This window comes from Pocillopora damicornis, chromosome 1 (assembly GCF_964200805.1).
Source record: "Pocillopora damicornis chromosome 1, jaPocDami1.2, whole genome shotgun sequence".
Classification (NCBI taxonomy): domain Eukaryota; kingdom Metazoa; phylum Cnidaria; class Anthozoa; order Scleractinia; family Pocilloporidae; genus Pocillopora; species Pocillopora damicornis.
The window spans coordinates 33,334,216-33,352,429 of NC_142670.1; the positions used below are offsets into that span (position 1 = coordinate 33,334,216).

Sequence of the window (18,214 nt, forward strand, 5' to 3'; positions counted from 1 at the left end):
TCATGGTGACTTGCTTCCTACTTCGGTATTGTGATGGTTACAAACATACCGCTAAGGAGTGGGGTGTTGGCTCACCAGGTGTGATAGTACCGATAAGCTATCCTCCACAATGACTTAAGTTGAAGTGTGATATTTCGTAATAGTTATTTCCTAATAGTTCCTGACGTGCACTGTGAGACCTGTTAACTGTCTCATTGCGTAATACACGAACTATATATGATAAGTAATCTTACAAGCGTTTGTGCATAAATATGCAAAATCCATGCTGCTTCAAAACGCTTGTTAGGCCCTCTGCCCCTCTGCCCCTCTGCCCTTGGCCTTAGTCTACTTTTTTTCAGGCTCTCAATCAATGGAAAACCGATCGAACCAAGAAATAAGCGGCAAACGGCTGGGTGACAATAAGCTGTCCTCCATCTCCAAGTTTTCCTTTGGCTGACCCGCGCCCATTTTTCGCGCATGCTCTTTTTTCTTCTGGTCTTTCGCTCATAGAAGCATAGAAATTAATTTAAGGTTTTACATGTATTGAAAAGCAACAAAAATAATGATATAAAAAAAACAAAAAAAACAACAAAAAAAAACGAACTCTCCGGAGCAGTTTTGCAGCGGAATATTAATAATAAAACAAGGAATTCCTATTGCTAAAAATAGCCACTGCCGCCCAAAAGCGTCATCTTCTGAGAAAGAACGCCATTCTAATGACGTAAGAGAGATTGAAACCAAATGTTAGATGGCTTTGCCTTTTGTGGTAATGGTAACCTACGTGAAGGACTAACGTAAGGAGAAACCAGTCCATGATCATCCGAAAAGAAACATGGAGGTCTAACCAGCTTATATTTCAAATCATTTCAAGGTGACTATTATCTGGACATAACGAGAGCCGAGATTTTAAAGGGGAATTCAAACTACATTGTGAGTGTAATAATCGACATCGATAATTATCCGAGCTTGTCGTCAGTCCTACTGGAATTAGAAAAACAAGGTGTACAAAACAAGGGTCCATTTTGTACCACAAAGCCAGCGGAGACGACAACAGACCATCAGCTGCGAAAACCAAGGTCATTCACAACAATCGCTCGAGAGCCGCCTCAGGAAGTAAAAACTTTGCGTAGAGGGAGCGATCCATCTGCTGAAAGACCCAAGAAAATAGAGCCTCGATTGCGAGTCCAAAGTGCACCGTGTCCTTCTGTTGATCCTGCTTTACTACAAGGCGACTCACGCCTCACCGAGAATGCTAAAAAACTCAGTGATGAGGAACTGGCACTGTTGTACGAGGACATCCTTAAGCCGCTGGATTTTAATTCGATTCTGTTTGAACGAATGCAGCTAGGTGAACGAATCTAACGCTTTCGACAGTGGCACGATCGTATAATTACTTTGATGTAACCCGACGTCAAATTGCGGCAGCCATGAAAATTTCACGAAACTCCGGTACAGGCAAAAAATATCATTTTACATACTGTATCTATTTTTCTTGTTATGCATTGCTAATTAAATCATCGACAGGGCGTTTCTAGAATTATCTTAATTGGAATATTGGAAATTGTATTAATGAAGGTATATTTATTTAATGGAGTAATATTTCACTTAAAGTTTCATTCCTGCTCGAAGACTTATTGAACAGAGTGTTTTTGTCCAGCTCAAAATTGTCACTCCCAATGTATTATAGTTGATCGAGAAGCTTCTCACTTTGCGAAAAAAGATGGCGAACATATCGCTGAAAAACCTTGGAATAAGAATTGTATCGAACATTTAATGGATTTAAAAGAATAAAAAAAGAACAAGGAGTCAGTTAATAGAACAGAAGTTTATCGGAAGTCATGTAGTTGTTAAAAAATAATTTTAAAAACGATGAGACTATATTGTTATCAAGTTTTGAAAAACTTATTGATTTTTACAGATCAATTCGTTTATTCGCTCTCAATTTTTATTCACGATAGATGAATCAGCCTCACCCTCACTATCACACCACAGAAATTTTGAGCTCTCATCTAGTTTTTAAGTAGTAATACTACAATGAATGCACAGTCCTTGTGCTCGAACACTTGACTAGGTGCATGTCCAATTCCTCCCGCATTTTTTTAAATATACAGATGCATGGCCTAGTCACCTCGTCTAAATAATTAACCGCTATTTACCTCAGTGTCGGTGGCTAGTAGTAAATATTCATCGAGCCGCGGAGCCGCGAATTAAATATCCACCACTTGTCACCGACTCCGAGGTGAATGGTTGTCTTAGTATATAATAACACATTGAGATAATATCGCTCAAAGAGATGTATTGAACTAATTTATTCCTGAAACGATAAAAATATTTTCGGGCGCAAATCTCATACGAGTTGCATGGAGGTGACCAGCAAGGGATGTAAAGAATTCTAGTAGCCAACCAGAACGCTATACTCTGTTTAAGTATATACTAACATTCGCTATTTCTAAATGGCTATGCCCTCTCCATTAACAATATTTGATCTGTGATAACTTTTTTACCATTTTAACTATTACTGTTTTTTTGGTTTTCATTACGTGTAAAATTTCCTATAATTTGTAAAATGTAAAGAACACAAAGAGAAAGTTTTGTTGTTGTTGTTGTTGCTGATGGCAGCCGGTCTCAGTATAACTTGAGTGCCAACGTGGAGAACTGATCCTCTGATCTACCTCTGGTCTACTTCAACTCTTTACCACTGACATGGTTTCATTTCGATCTTTGTTACCACTTTCACTCCCATTACCTGAACTATAGTTATTCCCGCAGTCCCCCCTACAAAGTTTCAAAATGTTAGTCACGGGAATTGGTTGTTAAATCAAAATGTATGCCCTTGATTATATTTTCTTCAATCTCATCACCTGTCTTCTTGATAGTACATTAATATTGTTCGGAGAAACTATTCTTTGGAAACGCCTTGGAGAGAAAGGGTAAATTTGTATATCTCTTCTAATGCCAGCGAAGATCGCAGTACTTATCTATTCGTCTTTCACATTCCTAACTGAAGGCGCGCAACATCAGTTTGACCACAGTTCTCTCCTTACAAGCCTTGGTCTTCTCTTTTATCTCGCTCTTCTTGCCATTTTCTTCTCTCTTCCAGTACTTTAGCTTGAAGTTCGGCATATTCTCTGGAGTAAAACAAAAATTGGAAATGAAAATAGAGGAAACACTTACTGGAACGGAGTTATCACGGTAACCTTTTCTAATCCTATGTTGCAAAAACCAAATTGAGAATTCAGTGTGAACGATTTCGGTTTTGAACAATATTTCCATCATGTTTCAAGCGCTTTTCCACAAGTGTCTTAACACTACAAACAAAGTAATCGTGGTGAGCAATCGGAACAAAGGAGAATATATCGAAGGGTCAATGAGAAATCAGAGTAAAGCAGGCGAACTGCCAAAAGAGCGGGAAAAGGAGAGCGTGCACACGGCGTTAAGGTTTAGTTTTGCACCTGATTGGTTGAAAAATTGATGCGAGTTTTCTAGACCAATCACAAAGCGAAGAAAAGTAAAACTTATGTAGTCCTCGAGTGGACATTACTCTACGTCATCATTTCTATGTTACCTTCTTAGCGATATAGCCTTGCTTTTCAGGTCCATATTTATTGCTTGTATTCTTCTTACTTCTTCCCATAAGATATCTTCATTCTTGTTAGATTCTCTCCACTTTAAAAATAAACCTGGCCACAGGACCTGTAGAAAGGGATTGAAAATGTGAACGACCTTGCCAATTTTTTTTTTTTTTTAAATTATTATTATTAAAATGGCGGCCTCTAAGGTCGGATTTTAGTAAATTGAAAACAAAATTATAAATGCTATTATACTCTTTTACATCTGAAAACGCCTTAAAGAGCAAATTTTCATCAATGCTTTTTAAAGGCAAAGATTAATATTTTATAGTTTCACAAACATTCTTTTCCTTCAATGTAATAACTTTTAGTAAGATCTGTGGACTTACAAGACTTTGAGACGCTACAGAAGGCCACAGAACAGAGTTGTTGGGTTCGTACATAGGATTTAACAGAGGCTTCATGATATCTGCTTGGTTCAGATACGACCTGTGCAAAGGAAAGAAGGAAGATGTGGATAATTATTGACAACTCGAAATCAGTTCAACAAATATATTCCATAATGCCCTACGCCTGTTCAGTAATAGATCGCAGATGACTTCGAAATATGGTGAGAAGTAAAAAGTGTCACACAAGGCCAAGCCGAGTGTGTCAATGATGTTCTTGCCACGTTGTTCAGGAAAAGGAAGGGGCATTACCTTGAACAGTTAGACGAGGAAAGCAAGGCAAATACTTAGTTAAAAAAAAATAATTTAAAAAAAAAAAAAAACACATTTGTAGCTTACCATAAAGAAATGGTCTTGGATTTTAGCTTTGCTGCTTGTCTCTCACCTTCGTTATTGCATAAAAACGTACCTTTGACGACAAAAACATTGTTGAGTATCAAAATAAGAAACTATATCATATTTCAGTACAAGGAAAGTTTTCACTCGGCTTTATCTTTCAAGGAAGGTTACTTACCGAATTGTGAGGAATATGCATGTTCAAAAAGTGCGATGAGAAAGCGATCATTGAATTCAAAAGAACATGGAAACTGCTGGTAAATCTACAAGTAAAGAAAACAACACATTAGTGTTAGATAATCACCTTATCCTCTTGGCATTAAACAACCATTTTCAACTGAATGTTGCGTGTTACCCAACAGCCACTATAATTATATTATATTATAATAATATCACTCTAACCTGCCAAACACAGTCCAAGAAGAGGAGAAAAACTGGGCCTTGTCCCTTGTACCTATTTGTAGACAAACCCACTTTGACGCACCGCTCCGCGAATGGATGGCCACCACGCAGCCATTCCCTGTCAATCAGCCCTTCAAACCTGTATAAGATCACGGGAAATGGTTAGAAATCTGCACTGACACACGAAAATGCAGTGAAATGAGCACAATATCGCCATGCTTCCGTGAAGATGCCACTTGCAAGGACAATGTAGCTGAATCCCCTTTTTTCTACTGGGACGATATTTTATTTTGTTTAAATATGAGATAATTATGGAGAATAGATTTCGAAATTTTTTGAGGGAGGACCCTTCGACAAACTCGCGTCCCTTGTGTTTTCTTTTACAAGCCCCCAACCCCCTTCCTCACCCCCTCCCTCGACCCCACTTTTCCCCTCCCCCCCTCCTCAGTTAAAGTGAAATAGGTTCCACCATCCCTGACTTGCAACTGTTGACACGAAGAAACCAAGATTTATCATAAATTGTAAAGTTAACTCATAAAATTGTTTTCCTCACCCCTTTATTGTTCTACAATGAGGGTCCAACAGAACCTGTGTTAATGATGTCACTTGTAACGTCGCATCCGTTCCAGCATCACCATGTACTAACACAGTTGTGCCTTAATAAGCAAGATAATAATTGAAATCAACTGCGCTGATCATTGACTGAAGTGTTAAGCTTCCAGACAGAACAAAATTTTGACTTGAAAATAACCATTCAGCTGTTGCCATAAATATGTTTGTATTATCAGCTGAGTTGATTAAATATAAATTGTCCCCCGTAAAGAGTTTGTAAATCAGACTTTTCGAGCAAAAGCCCTTCATTCTCTCTGAGGAAGACCTGGTGCTTGAAGAGTCAGCTTTGGAAAGGCTGGATTTTGCATTAACTCTTTAACAACCAGATCAAATTTATAATTCTCCTTATTATCAACCACACAATTCTTATAATGTTAGTACAGAGAACTTAGTATTGGATCAACTAATAATTATCCTCAAATTGATATTTTCCTTTATTCTCAACAGTTATCTGGTTGATATTGTATTGATATTGTAAGGAGAAATTCTGTCTTGGTCACTCATGAGAGTTAAAGGGTTAAATTGGATTTTAACCATTATTGCATGGTTAATAGAAATGGGCTGTGCCAATTTTATTACCAAAATGAAAAGACAAAAACTGAACAAAACCACTCTTATCAGTTTCAAATAAAAGTGTCACTGTTAACCTATGATTATTCGATACCTTTGATTATGAAAGTGCTCTTTTGTAGATACAGTTTACAAAAAAGAAATATCATTTTCTTCAATCTGCCATGTGGTTTTACACAATAGAGAAAGGCTTTTTCCCTTCAGTTTCACACAAAACAGAGTCATATTTGACCCTTTAACTCCCAGAAGTTATCAACATGAAACTTCTCCCAATAAAATCCTTACATTATCCAGCAAACAGCTGATGAGAATATTCAAACTTATCAGGTAGAAGTTGTTGTCTTGATCTAACACCAAATTCTCATAACTAATTTACAAGGATATGTGTAGCAGCTGGAGGGGAGAATTACCAATCAGATCTTGGGAGTGCAAGGGTTTTAAATGTACCTTGTGTATCCAAGCATTGTGCTATGTAACAAGCTGTTGATAAAACACTTTGAACATAATCCAACCAGGAGCTTGCTTCAAGTTTTGACAGCCATGAGTTCATGCTGAGTTTTTGATCCAAACTGGCTGAAAACCCAAATAATTCCACTGTTGTTTAAACACAGTACTTAACCAAAACTTCTCAGTTTATAAACTGAATGTTATTTCCAATAACATTAACATGAAATCACACCAGTTACAGAGGCTTTGAAATAATTAACACACTAGTTGTTCATTTAGAGTGCTTTTCATTGATTTTCATCAAGAGCAGTATTTTGTTACATCTCTAAGTTAACACGAGCCCTAAGAATGGTCAATTTTGCAAACAATACTTCACTGTATGGCCTGCTAAATTCAAAATTTTGTTTTTGAATTGAAATCTTCTCCTTCTATTTGAGCCCAGAGATTTAATAAATAGGCTTCCCATCCACTATTTTTCTTGTATCACTTAAATTAAATTAATCTGCATGGTTAAGACTTATTGAAATCATGACTTCTATCAGTAGTGACAAAGTATGTCATTGAATTATTGCATGCAGACATACAGTTGTCCACAATATTGAGCATTACCTAACTCTCCAACTACAGACAGTGTCAACTGTCAAACTGCAGTAAGGCTTGTTTGGGCATTCCCAAAATCAAAAATGTTTATCCCATGTGCCAAAGACATAATGTTAAGAAGAATCTGAAAGGTAAGTATTTTTTTTTGAGGAAATATTTGGACTGTATTATTCAGGCTGAGCCATTTAGCCAAAAGATCTCCATACACATCAATTTGTTCTTGTCAGATTCTTCTACACCATTTGTCTTCAGAACATGGAATAAACACTTTTGCTTTTTATTATTGTGAATGTACATACCTTCAGCAAGTTTTGCAATACTATCAATTAGCGCTGGGTATCTCTCAATGCCTTGATTAACTCTCTTCCACTGCGGGTAATGTGACTCTGGCTCCACTCCTCCGCCTGCAAAAATAAACAAACAACCCATCACCAAAAAGTTTACACAGACAAAAATCATCTACCACATTGTGCAGATCATTCAGCAAAATGCCTCGTCAGATATTGGAAGATTTTAAAATAGCTGTTAGTAGAAATTCTTGTGTGCACTGTGATCAGGATCCATTGTCAATTTAACAAATCTACCACAATTTTCCAATGTCTACAACCTTACTAATCATAAAAATGACATCAACAATGTTCATAATTACAGTGAAGCCACGAGGCACATCCAAGTGTGTTTGTTTCATTGCAAACAAGGTACAGCCAAGTAGTTTCACCGCAAAAAATTTTGAGCATTGTTGACATCATGTCTGAGACATTGGAAAATTGAGATTGATTTGTTACATCAGTTGGTGAAGTAAAGTGATAGAACAAATTATAAGCTACCTGACTACTTGGTAGTCATGTGACCAGAAGGTTAAATAAATTCAAGAGAAATGACTTGGGAGTAAATAACATCTCATTAAGTAGTATTAAGGAAACCAAAATAAGCTCTGGTGGACCACTTGGCTCCCGTACAGACTTTACCTTTAACCCTATAATTCCCAAGATCTGTTTGTTAATTCTCCCCTCTGTCTGCTTCACATTTCCTTTTAACTTAGTTACGAGAATTTGGTCTTAGATCAAGACAACTACTTCTATTTGATAAGTTTGAGTATTCTCATTACCTGTTTGTAGGATAATGTATGGATATTATGGGGAGAACTTACGTGTTTATCACTTCTGGGAGTTAAAGAGTTAATTTTAAGAGTATTTAATATATAATATTCCATTACCTTTGCTTCTGCTATTCATGGCAGCAGTGGACGATCTTGTGTCAATAATAACTCCTTTAGTATCACCACCTAAAGTAGCATTGACCAATCTCTCATCTTCACGACTCCTCTTACTTCCTATCGCAGTTAATGGCTGACCACATCTTAAAAGAACAACCTGTGTATCATGCAATGATATTTGCTTGAGGTTTTGTTTTGAAAGAGAAGCTGTTCTGTAAACAACAAAATGTTCATTAAGTTACAATTTAACATCAGCCCTAAAACAAAAATAAGGCAAGATCCTAGAGCAGAGACAGCTGTAAGAAAAATTGTTGTTCTGCAATGAGTTTAATACTGTCCTCATTCACAGTAAAATAAAGTGCATGCATTCATACTTCAACACAGAGTAAACTAATTCAAAGTCACTGATTAATTCATACATACATGTAAGGGAGGTGTGCAGCAGATACTGACATGTATGTTAAGCGCAACAAACAAAACCAAATTCAAAGTAAGCATGTACCTAAATTGTCAGAGTCTATGAAATAAACTATGAGTACCACAAGGCAGTGCTAAATCAAGCTCCCCACTTTGTTGACGAAATGTATATTCTCACCCCATTTCGTTTGTGATAGTAGCTAAGAACAGGAAATCTTCCAGACTGTCTAAACTGAGCAGATGCCTTCAGAGTATCATCTGACATCTTTGCAGGTACTACGACACTAGCCGGATAGCTTGGGCATACCTGGAAAAAAAAAAGTGTTTACAAACTTTTAAAGATGGTCTCCAAGCAAGTTTCCAATTTAACTTATTTTCCTTTTCTCCTCCTTTGAAAGTATATTTATTTTTTTAAATACATTTTACACAGGGTTTTTTCATATATAAAGAATTTATTAAACAATCCTCTTCTACTGAAGTGCCTTCTTTTGTTGTTATATACCTGCAATTTATAACTTACAAAGGACTTACCTCATAATTACTGTTCACATGACTGATTCTCCAGCCCTGTGTTAATGCAGAGAGTTTTGAGAATTCCATTTCTGTACTAAATAAATCCCAACCATCTTCGTCAATGGCTCTTAGGTGTCGGTAGAAAAAAGGATATCTCAGATTTGTATTTTCTGGGGAATGAACAATTCCACGTGTGAGTGTAACCAGGATTAGACACTGATTCAGTCAAATATTGTAGTTAGCAGTATTCAATAGTATAAATTCATGTGATAGTGTGGTCCCATTGTCCAGTCCAGTCCAGTCCTGAGAAGGAATGTTGTCGGTAGTGATAACAGTTGTTTCTACAACCTAAGCAGAATTCATCATCACTCAACTCTAATGATGAATTCCCCATAGGTTGTAGAAACAGTCAGTTACTACTACCAACAAAAGTCCTTCTCACTCATCTGAACGATAAGACTACAATTATCACATTTCCCCCCCCCCCCCCCCCAGGTTCAAATCATAGTATAAATTTTATAGACCACAATCAAAAATAACCGTACATGCTGTTAAGAGTTTTCAATGGTCATAACATGAAACCCAAACTGCTAATCAGAAATAATTCTACATTACATCTTATTGAAAGAGTTTGGCAATAAATATCCTTCCAAGTGGCACACTAGTAATTAGACTGAATTGCAGCGTGTTCATAATACTCATTACACATCCAGGATTGGAAAATTCTCGAGCCACTATGTTTAATTCTTCTGCTACTTTTCCATTTCCTTATTTCTAATTCAGATGCAAAAAATATTCTCCAACCTGTTTCTTTACACTAATAGCCTCTAACTACCTCTAACCTGAATATATTAATATTCAGTTGATGTCAAAAATCACCAAAGATTTTACACCAGGAACCCATGCAAGTAAAGAACTGTCTAATGCAGTAGAGCATAGCTTAACCTTTCAGCTGTATGTCTTACCAATTGTTGAGAGAACTTCAATAGAGGAAGCTACATTTAATGCCTCTTCAATTTGGCCAAACCTCAGTTTAACCAAATCAAAGTTTTTACAACAGATTGTCAATATTCCTTGCTGTCCTCTGACTTTTTTCTCCACTTGTTCCACTGCTGAGTGCAATAGCTACAAGTCAAACAGATAGGAAAAAATATATACTTTTCTTTCTCTTAAGACAATGTGTATAGAGCAAAGGAAAATAAAAACTACCTCAAAATCATTTTGACTTAAAAGTAATTTTAAACAATAGCAAGCAGCTGTTTCCTAGAAGGCTGTCCTTCTGAATTTGTTTTATTTCCATTTTTTAATGTATGGTGATTTAATCCTATTCTCTTGGTAAGGTAAAAGTTTATGGATTAAAAATAAATAATAATATATAAATTTAGCCGAGCCTAAAAGCAGGGCTCTCATTTTTTTTCCCGCATGTCGCAAGAGCACAACGCCTTGTCCTGGCCAGGACTAGAACTCAGGTCATCCGACTCGGAGCCCAGTGCACTGACCACTGGACCACCGGACAAAGCCATGGCATTGGCATGCCTGTAGTACAGTTGGCCACACATGTTAAAAGTAGCACCTTGTATGGTCATACGGTTGTACGGTCGTACAACCAAATTTTTTTGGCTTGATGGGTTACTACTATTTTGTATAATTTTGGGGCTATACTCTGCAAGCTCTGCTATAAATCATATTTTTTTTTGCGAATGAATCAGAAACTTACAAAATGATCCTCACAAGAAATTGAGATTGAAAAAGAAGCACAAGAAAAAAGTCAGGCATGGACAGGGTTCAAACTATTATGTGACAGGCACAAGTTGAATCCTTATCAAAGCCTGGAGAAGGCTTCTTTCCCAATAACTATCTTGATTGCAGTTTAATCCTTTAACTCCCATAAGTAACCAAGACAGAATTTCTCCTTACGATATCAATACAATATCAAGCAGACAAGTGATGAGAATAAAGAAAAATATCAGTTAGGGGATTGTTAGTTGATCCAATACCAAATTCTCAAAACTAACATCACAAGAACTGTATGGCAGACATTAAGGAGAGTTACCAATGGGATCTTGGAGGTTAAAGGGTTAACTGTTGGAATAATTTTGTCTCTAGCTTGTAGATCTATAACTAAGATAGCATCATTTTGCATGAAACTGTTGAATACTACATTAATTATCCAACAAGGTGTAATTCAGATTCAGTGATATACAACTAGTGAATGGATATTCTGATGTTCAGCCTTAGTAAATTGGGGACACATAATCAGGCTTAATTTTTAATAGAAACTGTGGTATCTCTCAAATTATTTTTCAATTCATTGCCTTAGGATTTTCAGGCTTCATATCAACTGGTTAAATTGGGTTACCAGGACAACTCTTCGAATGATAAGAAATGTTCTTCATATTTGCATTTGGAAATGAAGGTAAATATTCAGATAGTTGGTTCTGAAAATTATCAATCATTTCTTTCCTTTTTTCAGCAGATGTGCCCCTCTCTTGGATTTTTTAGAACAAGGTTGAAGAGTAAGCAAAAATCACCTCAAAAACCTTCAACCATAAAAACCAAAAAGGCCACAAGGAGTATACCCTGGGGAACTTTGAACGTCATAATACTGAAGTTAAACATTAACCAGATCACAAGTTTGACTCTGAATACTTTGTAATCTTTTCAAGTAACTCAATCAGTTCGTATGAAAATGATTTGCTGGCTATTGTTATTAGTAAGTGACTTACAATGAGCTCATCCTTGTGTTCTGTTCTAGAAGAGAAGATCAAGTGATGACCTGTCACGCACAAAGTTCCTTCCAAATAAGCTATTCCTCTGCGCTTGAGATACACATTGTCAACACGCGGTGATTTGATATACTCCACAAACTCCATCAGTCAGAAATGATCACATCAGTAAAAAGCAACATAAATGTTTAAAACATCAAATTTCAAAGTTATCGTGTATTTTCATCGCGTTAATCCGGCTAGTCCGAGCAACCACGCAATGTGAGCCTTCTATCAGCGGATGTACGCATAAATTCAACATGGCGTCAAGGCAAGCGCTCGCACCTAAACTTTATAAGAGGTTTCTGCAAGTTTGCGAGCAATGGCCGGTCGACCAGAATCGGTTAGGAAGGGATCTCGGAGAACATCTGAAAGGGAATCTTGTACCTCGTATAAAGAATTCCCAGATAGACGTAAGCTCTTAGATTTCTTGTTTCATTGATCAATCTGGCCCGGGTGTCTTGCTGTTGTCTTACGTAACCTGCAACTGAACTGCACTGGGGCGCTTTAGATATAATGATTAAAAGAGCGTAACTACGCGATCTCCTCAATGGTTCATTAAATAGATGCAGATTTGTCAAAATAAACTCCTTGGCTTTTCGTTTTATGTGAATATAAGCTTGAATCAAAGTAATTTACTGTCTTCCTAACGTCATTTATGGCCTTTTTTATTTTGTAAACGGTAAATTTTTATTCTTTGATTGTTTTATTTAGAGTATCTAATGCTGAAATTTATCCTTTCAGCCAAAAGAGGCTGAAAAGATGCTGGACAGTCTCTTAAAGATTAGTTCAAACTACTACAGAAATAAGGTTAGTTTAAAGCTGATCATGGTCTAAATTACGTAAGTTATGGTCGACGTTACCCTTTAGAGGTGATAAACTTTGATCATTCTGAAGTTTATAAGTTTTTTTTTTAATTATTGCTTGGCAAATTAATTTCTACTTCACAGTACCCCCGTCAAAAAGAAACAGCATTTACTACAAACAATGTACAGGATTGTAAGGAGGCTGCCTCATATTATCTTTCATCAGGTATTAATTTGTGTCTTACACTGTGTAAATAAAGTGAAGGTTTACTCAGCATATGATACTGTAAGGAGAAATTAAATGTTAGTCTCTCTCACTGAGGAGTGAAAGATGTAAATAAATGCAATTTTAACTGAAACCCTCACCATTTCCAAAACTATTTGTTTACACTACATAACCTATTTTCTCTCCTCCAGATTTTCAGAAGAAATCAAAACAGCAAAGTTGGTGGGAAAGACTCATTCGCAAGAAGCCAACTGCTAGTTAAAACAGTGATCTAGTTGCACTGAGTCCAAGTAGTGAATGGAGGTTGTGACTGGATGACAAAATCATAGGCACGCAGCAGTTTTACTTTTGCCTGCCTCTCAACCAACTAGATACAAAAAATGAAACCAATAGTCATATTCTCATTCATGTTCTTTCCCTTAAAGCTGTTTACACTTTATTAATTCGATATTAATCTAACTTCAATATTAATCTAAGTTCTCCTTGTCTTCAGATTGGTCTATTTTAGCTTTGGTTTTATGAAACCCAATCAAAAAGTGCCTTTAATGCTTTCCACATAAAGGTTAACCACAGGGGCAGTGCTAGAGTTTATTAAAATCACAGAAGAACCACACTAAATTGAACTCCTCGAGGAAACAAAAAGTGGTTGGAGTAAGCAGACTGAAATAATGGGGTCAAAGGAAATTGGATCTTGTTCGAGTTACTGGGGAGGTTGAGTTAGCTGGGTTCTTCTGTACCTTCAATCAGCATTTTTTTTTCATTCAATTTAGGCAATAAGAGGGAGCAGAAACTAAGTTAATTAGACACAATGCCCGAGAGCAGTGCTTAGCTAGACTGGAATTCTTCTGAGATTAAAATAAGTTCATTAGCATAAATTTTGATATTTTGTATCTTTTTTTGCTTTCAACCGGAGAATACAGTCATTTGGTAGCTTACCAAAAGGGGAGGTGGGGGAAGTATTTTTTGTCTACTGGTCAAAACATGGTAACAAGCACCAACCTTATGTTTGATATTTAATAACTAATACATTTTCTTGAGATCTTGTTTTAAAAGGTTTGAATTCAGGATCAAAATAAAGTCATTTGAAAATATTAATTTGCCCTTTTTTCCATTTTCTTCTTTAGCATCTTTACACATAATCCTTAGATTAAGTGTTATTTTCTGCACTCCAGGCTTTGACCATTTTTTTGTTGCCGTGGTTGTCAGGAAAAGCTTTTTTGCATCTAGATTTGCAGCTAAAGTCTCAATCTTGGTGATCATTTTAGCAAGCTGTAGTGTTTTATCTTACATACTGATTATGATATAGAACATTTTGCATCAAATATTATGTACCACTGGGTAAATTGTACTTTCCCATCTTTATTTCCATGAGAGGAGTTAGTTAGATTGTCACATTTTCAGAAAACTGTGGTTGCAAAGTTGTTAGTCATCTAGTTAATATGACTTTCCCTGAGTTTTGCTGAGGACTCAAATATGTTTCTGGTAACTACTGTACATCTCAAAGAAATTTGAACTCAGAACACCCTTATAGCAAATGATGCATTGAAATGAAGAAAAAACACATAGCACTGTAATTTTAAATAAACATATTTCCCAAAAAATTATACAGTGCATCTGCTAATTAAGTAACCAGAACGATGATTGTAAATAGCATGTATAGACCCCTTTCAAAATAGCAGGCATGATCATTATTAAACACATGTATGCAGATTAGCACTTAAGTGACAAATTCAATCGTTTTTAATTGATTCCAAGGCCAGAAATGGGAATTTTTTCGATTGTCAAAGAATAACAATTACACCCACCAGTTACAAAAGAGATCTACAGTTCCAAAAATGGCATTGAAGAACATCATAGCTTATTGAAGCAAAATCCAGTCAGTAAACAAATCAAACTGTCAGTTTATTGCTTTTGCTAAAGTTCAAATTGATTCCAAAGAATCCTTGTAGGCATTGAAGTCTATCTAAATTTACAAGAAATCATGCATGTAAAATTAATACATTCATGAAGGTTCCTGACCAATCAGAACTCACTTAACATCCTAATTATCTAAGATATCAACCCTTCCACTCCCAATATCAAAACATCAATTCTCTATACTTTTTGCTATGCATTTCTTTTATCTTATACTCCACAAATTTAGAGTTGAATAGACCAGTACACCCTAAATTGTATTTTTCTTTTCCTCTCACTGCCTTGAAAATGTTTCCACATTGTGTGGAGAAATTCTTTTTCAGCTTTTACAGGAAGTGAAAGGGTTAAATATTATTATACTTCAGTACATGCAACTCAACATGCTGTGTAGTATTGCAAAATTTTTCTGGGAACAACTGGGTATTACATCTCGATAAATATTCTGGCAAGAGTAATCATTACTAATGATTTGAACTAAACTAGGCCTATATGCCTTCTCTTGAAAGTCAGTTCCCTTCAAACAAGAGATAGATTACTCACAAGTCATGTCTTGCATTCAGTGTTAACCATCATAGATAGGTGACACAAAGTCCCCAGATGATGATCTGATGTTAAGAGAGCAGGTAATATTATTATCAACAAAAAGAATAGTTGTTGTTCATGTTGAAATTGGTATTGCAAAAATAATACATTCTTATCTATCTCTGTAATTATTTAACTATTTTATTTACACAAAAAGGCAAAAAAATTCCAAATGTTGTTCCATTAAAGATCTGAGGTAACACTGCTACTGAAAAGTTTCCCATAACAAAATCTAAGTTCACATTGATAATACAGATTCTTACATCTCTACTTTTACTTAAAATGGAAGAGCAATTTAATCTAAATTCAAGTGAAAGGTGTCCTGTACATAAAAAGTTTTCTTTTGCTTCTTAAAGGCATTATTAAACGGTTTAGACTGGAAGCTGAAAGTTCCCATTTTATAACAAATATTTGAGCAGGTTGTTTCACTTGAATATAAGCACTGTATTTTTGTAGTGCATGTTTTGTAACTTATGTTGGATTTTTTACTCATCTTTCACCAAAACGATGAGGATTCCTCAAATTTTTGCAATTTAAATTGCATCAGCTTGTCTTCCTACATATCTTTTATTAACCCTTGAACTCCCTTGAGTGACCAAAACAGAATTTCTCCTTACTATATCTATACAATATCATGCAGACAAGTGATGAGAATAAAGAAAAATATCAATTATAGGATTACTAAGTAATCCAATGCCAAATTCTCCAAACTAACATAATGAGAATTGTTTGGCAGACAGTAAGGAGAATTACTAATGAGATCTTGGGAGTTAAAGAGTTAATAAAGGTCAATCCCTTAGTGTAAACTAATGAATTTTTCAACAGTCTTAGGAACCACACCAAAATAAGATAATCCAAATTTACGCACAGCTCTGGCAGCAATGCATTTCAACTCCAGTCTGCTCTTAGCAGAAAGAATTCTGCGAGCCTCATCTGTTCCAGCTACATCCATGGCAGTTTTGCCATCACTATTAACAAGGTCTTCATGAACTCCACCATCCAACAGGGTTTCCACTACATCTCGCAAGACTTGTAGACCTCCAGTGCTGGGTTTATAAGTCACTGCCAAATGAAGAGGAGTGTTTCCTTTGTTGTTGACAGCATTTACATATCCACCAGCATTCATGATGAGTTTCATGGTTGCAATGCAAGGAAATTTGCACACATCTCGCACATAATGCTCCTCTGTAGGAGTCTTTGACCATGCAGCTAAATGCAACATTGTATTACCTTCAAGAGTCCTAGGATTCAATCGCAGAAACCTTTCGATGAGATCAAACAGAGCTGAATTTTCAGTTTTACTTGAATCCTGAACTTTGGCAAAGATTGTGAGAAGATACAGAGCACGATAAACTACATTTTCAAGTTCCTCTTTGAGCACTTTAGTTTCATGTTCCCCTTTAGGATTTTTGGACTGCATTTTTTCAGTGAGTCTTTTATATTCACAGATTGCTCTTTCAAAGACCTCTTCAATGTACTTTTGCTTTGGAAGGCAATTTCTTTGCACCATGTGGCAAAAGAAGTCAGCAAATATCTTGAGATCATCTGTGATTGGTTGATTACAGCGCTGGCCAATCTCCATGGCATGTCCCCACAAACCAATGCAAAGATCAAAATTGCCAGAATCAGCAAAAACAGCTCCACGGTATCTAATTGGAAAGCGAAGTTCTGTGTTGTCAGTACCAAGGATTCTCTCTCTAATAATTAGTCCCTCCATGTGGACAGCATGATCATCACCCTCTAATAGCGCAAGTTCTCCAAGAGTTTGACTCTCTTTTTTCTTCTGGTAAACTTCAAGTGGTTCCATTTTCTTTTTAAGCAACAGTTGTGATGGGTCTTCATACCTCTCTTCCATTCCGCGTTTCATGTAACTGAATGCTTTTTCAATGTCGTAAACATCAGGCTCATTTGCGATAGTGGCTCCTAGAAGCTCCAGCCCTTCAATTCTTTGCTCCTTGGTGCATTCAGGTCTCTCTATAAAGTACTCCACCATTTCAATTTTACAGTCATTACTGGCTAGCAGAAGTGGTGTCAAACGCTGAATATTGGCCAGTTGTGATACTCCAAGAGCTAATAGCTCGTTGGCAATCTCGAAGTGGCCCCTTTCCACCGCATAATGAAGAACAGTGTTACCCTGTTTGTCTTGTAGGTCCATATCAGCTCCTTTCTTGATGAGATAAGTAACAACACTCATGTGGCCATTGTAGCACGCCACCATGAGAGGGGTATTCTCAAAATTATTGCGGGCGTTAACATCGGCGCCGTTCTCAACCAAACAGCTCACAATATCAAGCCGCCCATCATAGGCAGCAGCTCTTAATGGGGTCGAATTTGTCAGTGTTCTTCCATCGACGTCCGCACTTCGATCGATTAACAGTTCCACCACGTCGAGATGTCCAGTAGCCGCCGCGGCCCACAAAGGAGTGCATCCTTCAATCACCTGGTCATCAACCTTGACAGTTCCTCGAGCCTCGATGACTGCTTTGTACCTTAACAGCATCTTCACTGAGTCCAGGTTGCCATTACGTGCGGCAATGATCAGTGGGGTGGTAATTTGGTCGCCATCTTTAGTTTTAGTCTCCAAAGCGCTGCTTCTCTCGGTAAGGTTCATCCGCTGAAGTATGTCACTGAGTAGAATAACAGCGCCATCTCGAGCCGCTTCGTACACCTTTGGTTTTGGGTTGAGCAATTCCCGCCACGACTGACCATCCACTGTCGACATAATCATTCGAAAACTTGGCACACAACAAACATGGGAAACTTCCTGCCGCCTCGAAGGAAAAGCGAAAGGAATTCACAGACAGATTTCACTTT

The 18,214-nt window shown here is 36.8% G+C and overlaps 3 protein-coding genes across 3 annotated transcripts; 1 reads left to right on the plus strand and 2 right to left on the minus strand.

Annotated features, from left to right (window-relative positions):
• Nucleotides 1–1,785: 1,785 nt before the first annotated feature.
• Nucleotides 1,786–12,096, minus strand: LOC113670909 (myotubularin-related protein 9). The gene is made up of 15 exons (XM_089190499.1): nucleotides 11,834–12,096; nucleotides 10,073–10,232; nucleotides 9,126–9,277; nucleotides 8,773–8,901; nucleotides 8,178–8,334; nucleotides 7,261–7,365; nucleotides 6,362–6,487; nucleotides 5,286–5,388; nucleotides 4,733–4,871; nucleotides 4,509–4,593; nucleotides 4,334–4,403; nucleotides 3,938–4,037; nucleotides 3,545–3,672; nucleotides 3,024–3,107; nucleotides 1,786–2,754 (listed from the first exon to the last, which is right to left on the minus strand). Exons 1-15 carry the CDS (start codon nucleotides 11,978–11,980, stop codon nucleotides 2,664–2,666), a joined length of 1,776 nt encoding a protein of 591 aa, XP_089046625.1. The 5' UTR covers nucleotides 11,981–12,096; the 3' UTR covers nucleotides 1,786–2,663.
• Nucleotides 12,071–13,779, plus strand: LOC113671011 (ubiquinol-cytochrome c reductase complex assembly factor 2). The gene is made up of 4 exons (XM_027187222.2): nucleotides 12,071–12,285; nucleotides 12,617–12,682; nucleotides 12,823–12,904; nucleotides 13,096–13,779. Exons 1-4 carry the CDS (start codon nucleotides 12,133–12,135, stop codon nucleotides 13,164–13,166), a joined length of 372 nt encoding a protein of 123 aa, XP_027043023.1. The 5' UTR covers nucleotides 12,071–12,132; the 3' UTR covers nucleotides 13,167–13,779.
• A 1,010-nt stretch (nucleotides 13,780–14,789) lies between these two features.
• LOC113670971 (protein fem-1 homolog B) lies at nucleotides 14,790–18,128 on the minus strand. The gene has a single exon (XM_027187188.2). It carries the CDS (start codon nucleotides 18,126–18,128, stop codon nucleotides 16,197–16,199), a length of 1,932 nt encoding a protein of 643 aa, XP_027042989.2. The 3' UTR covers nucleotides 14,790–16,196.
• Between the last annotated feature and the right edge of the window lie 86 nt (nucleotides 18,129–18,214).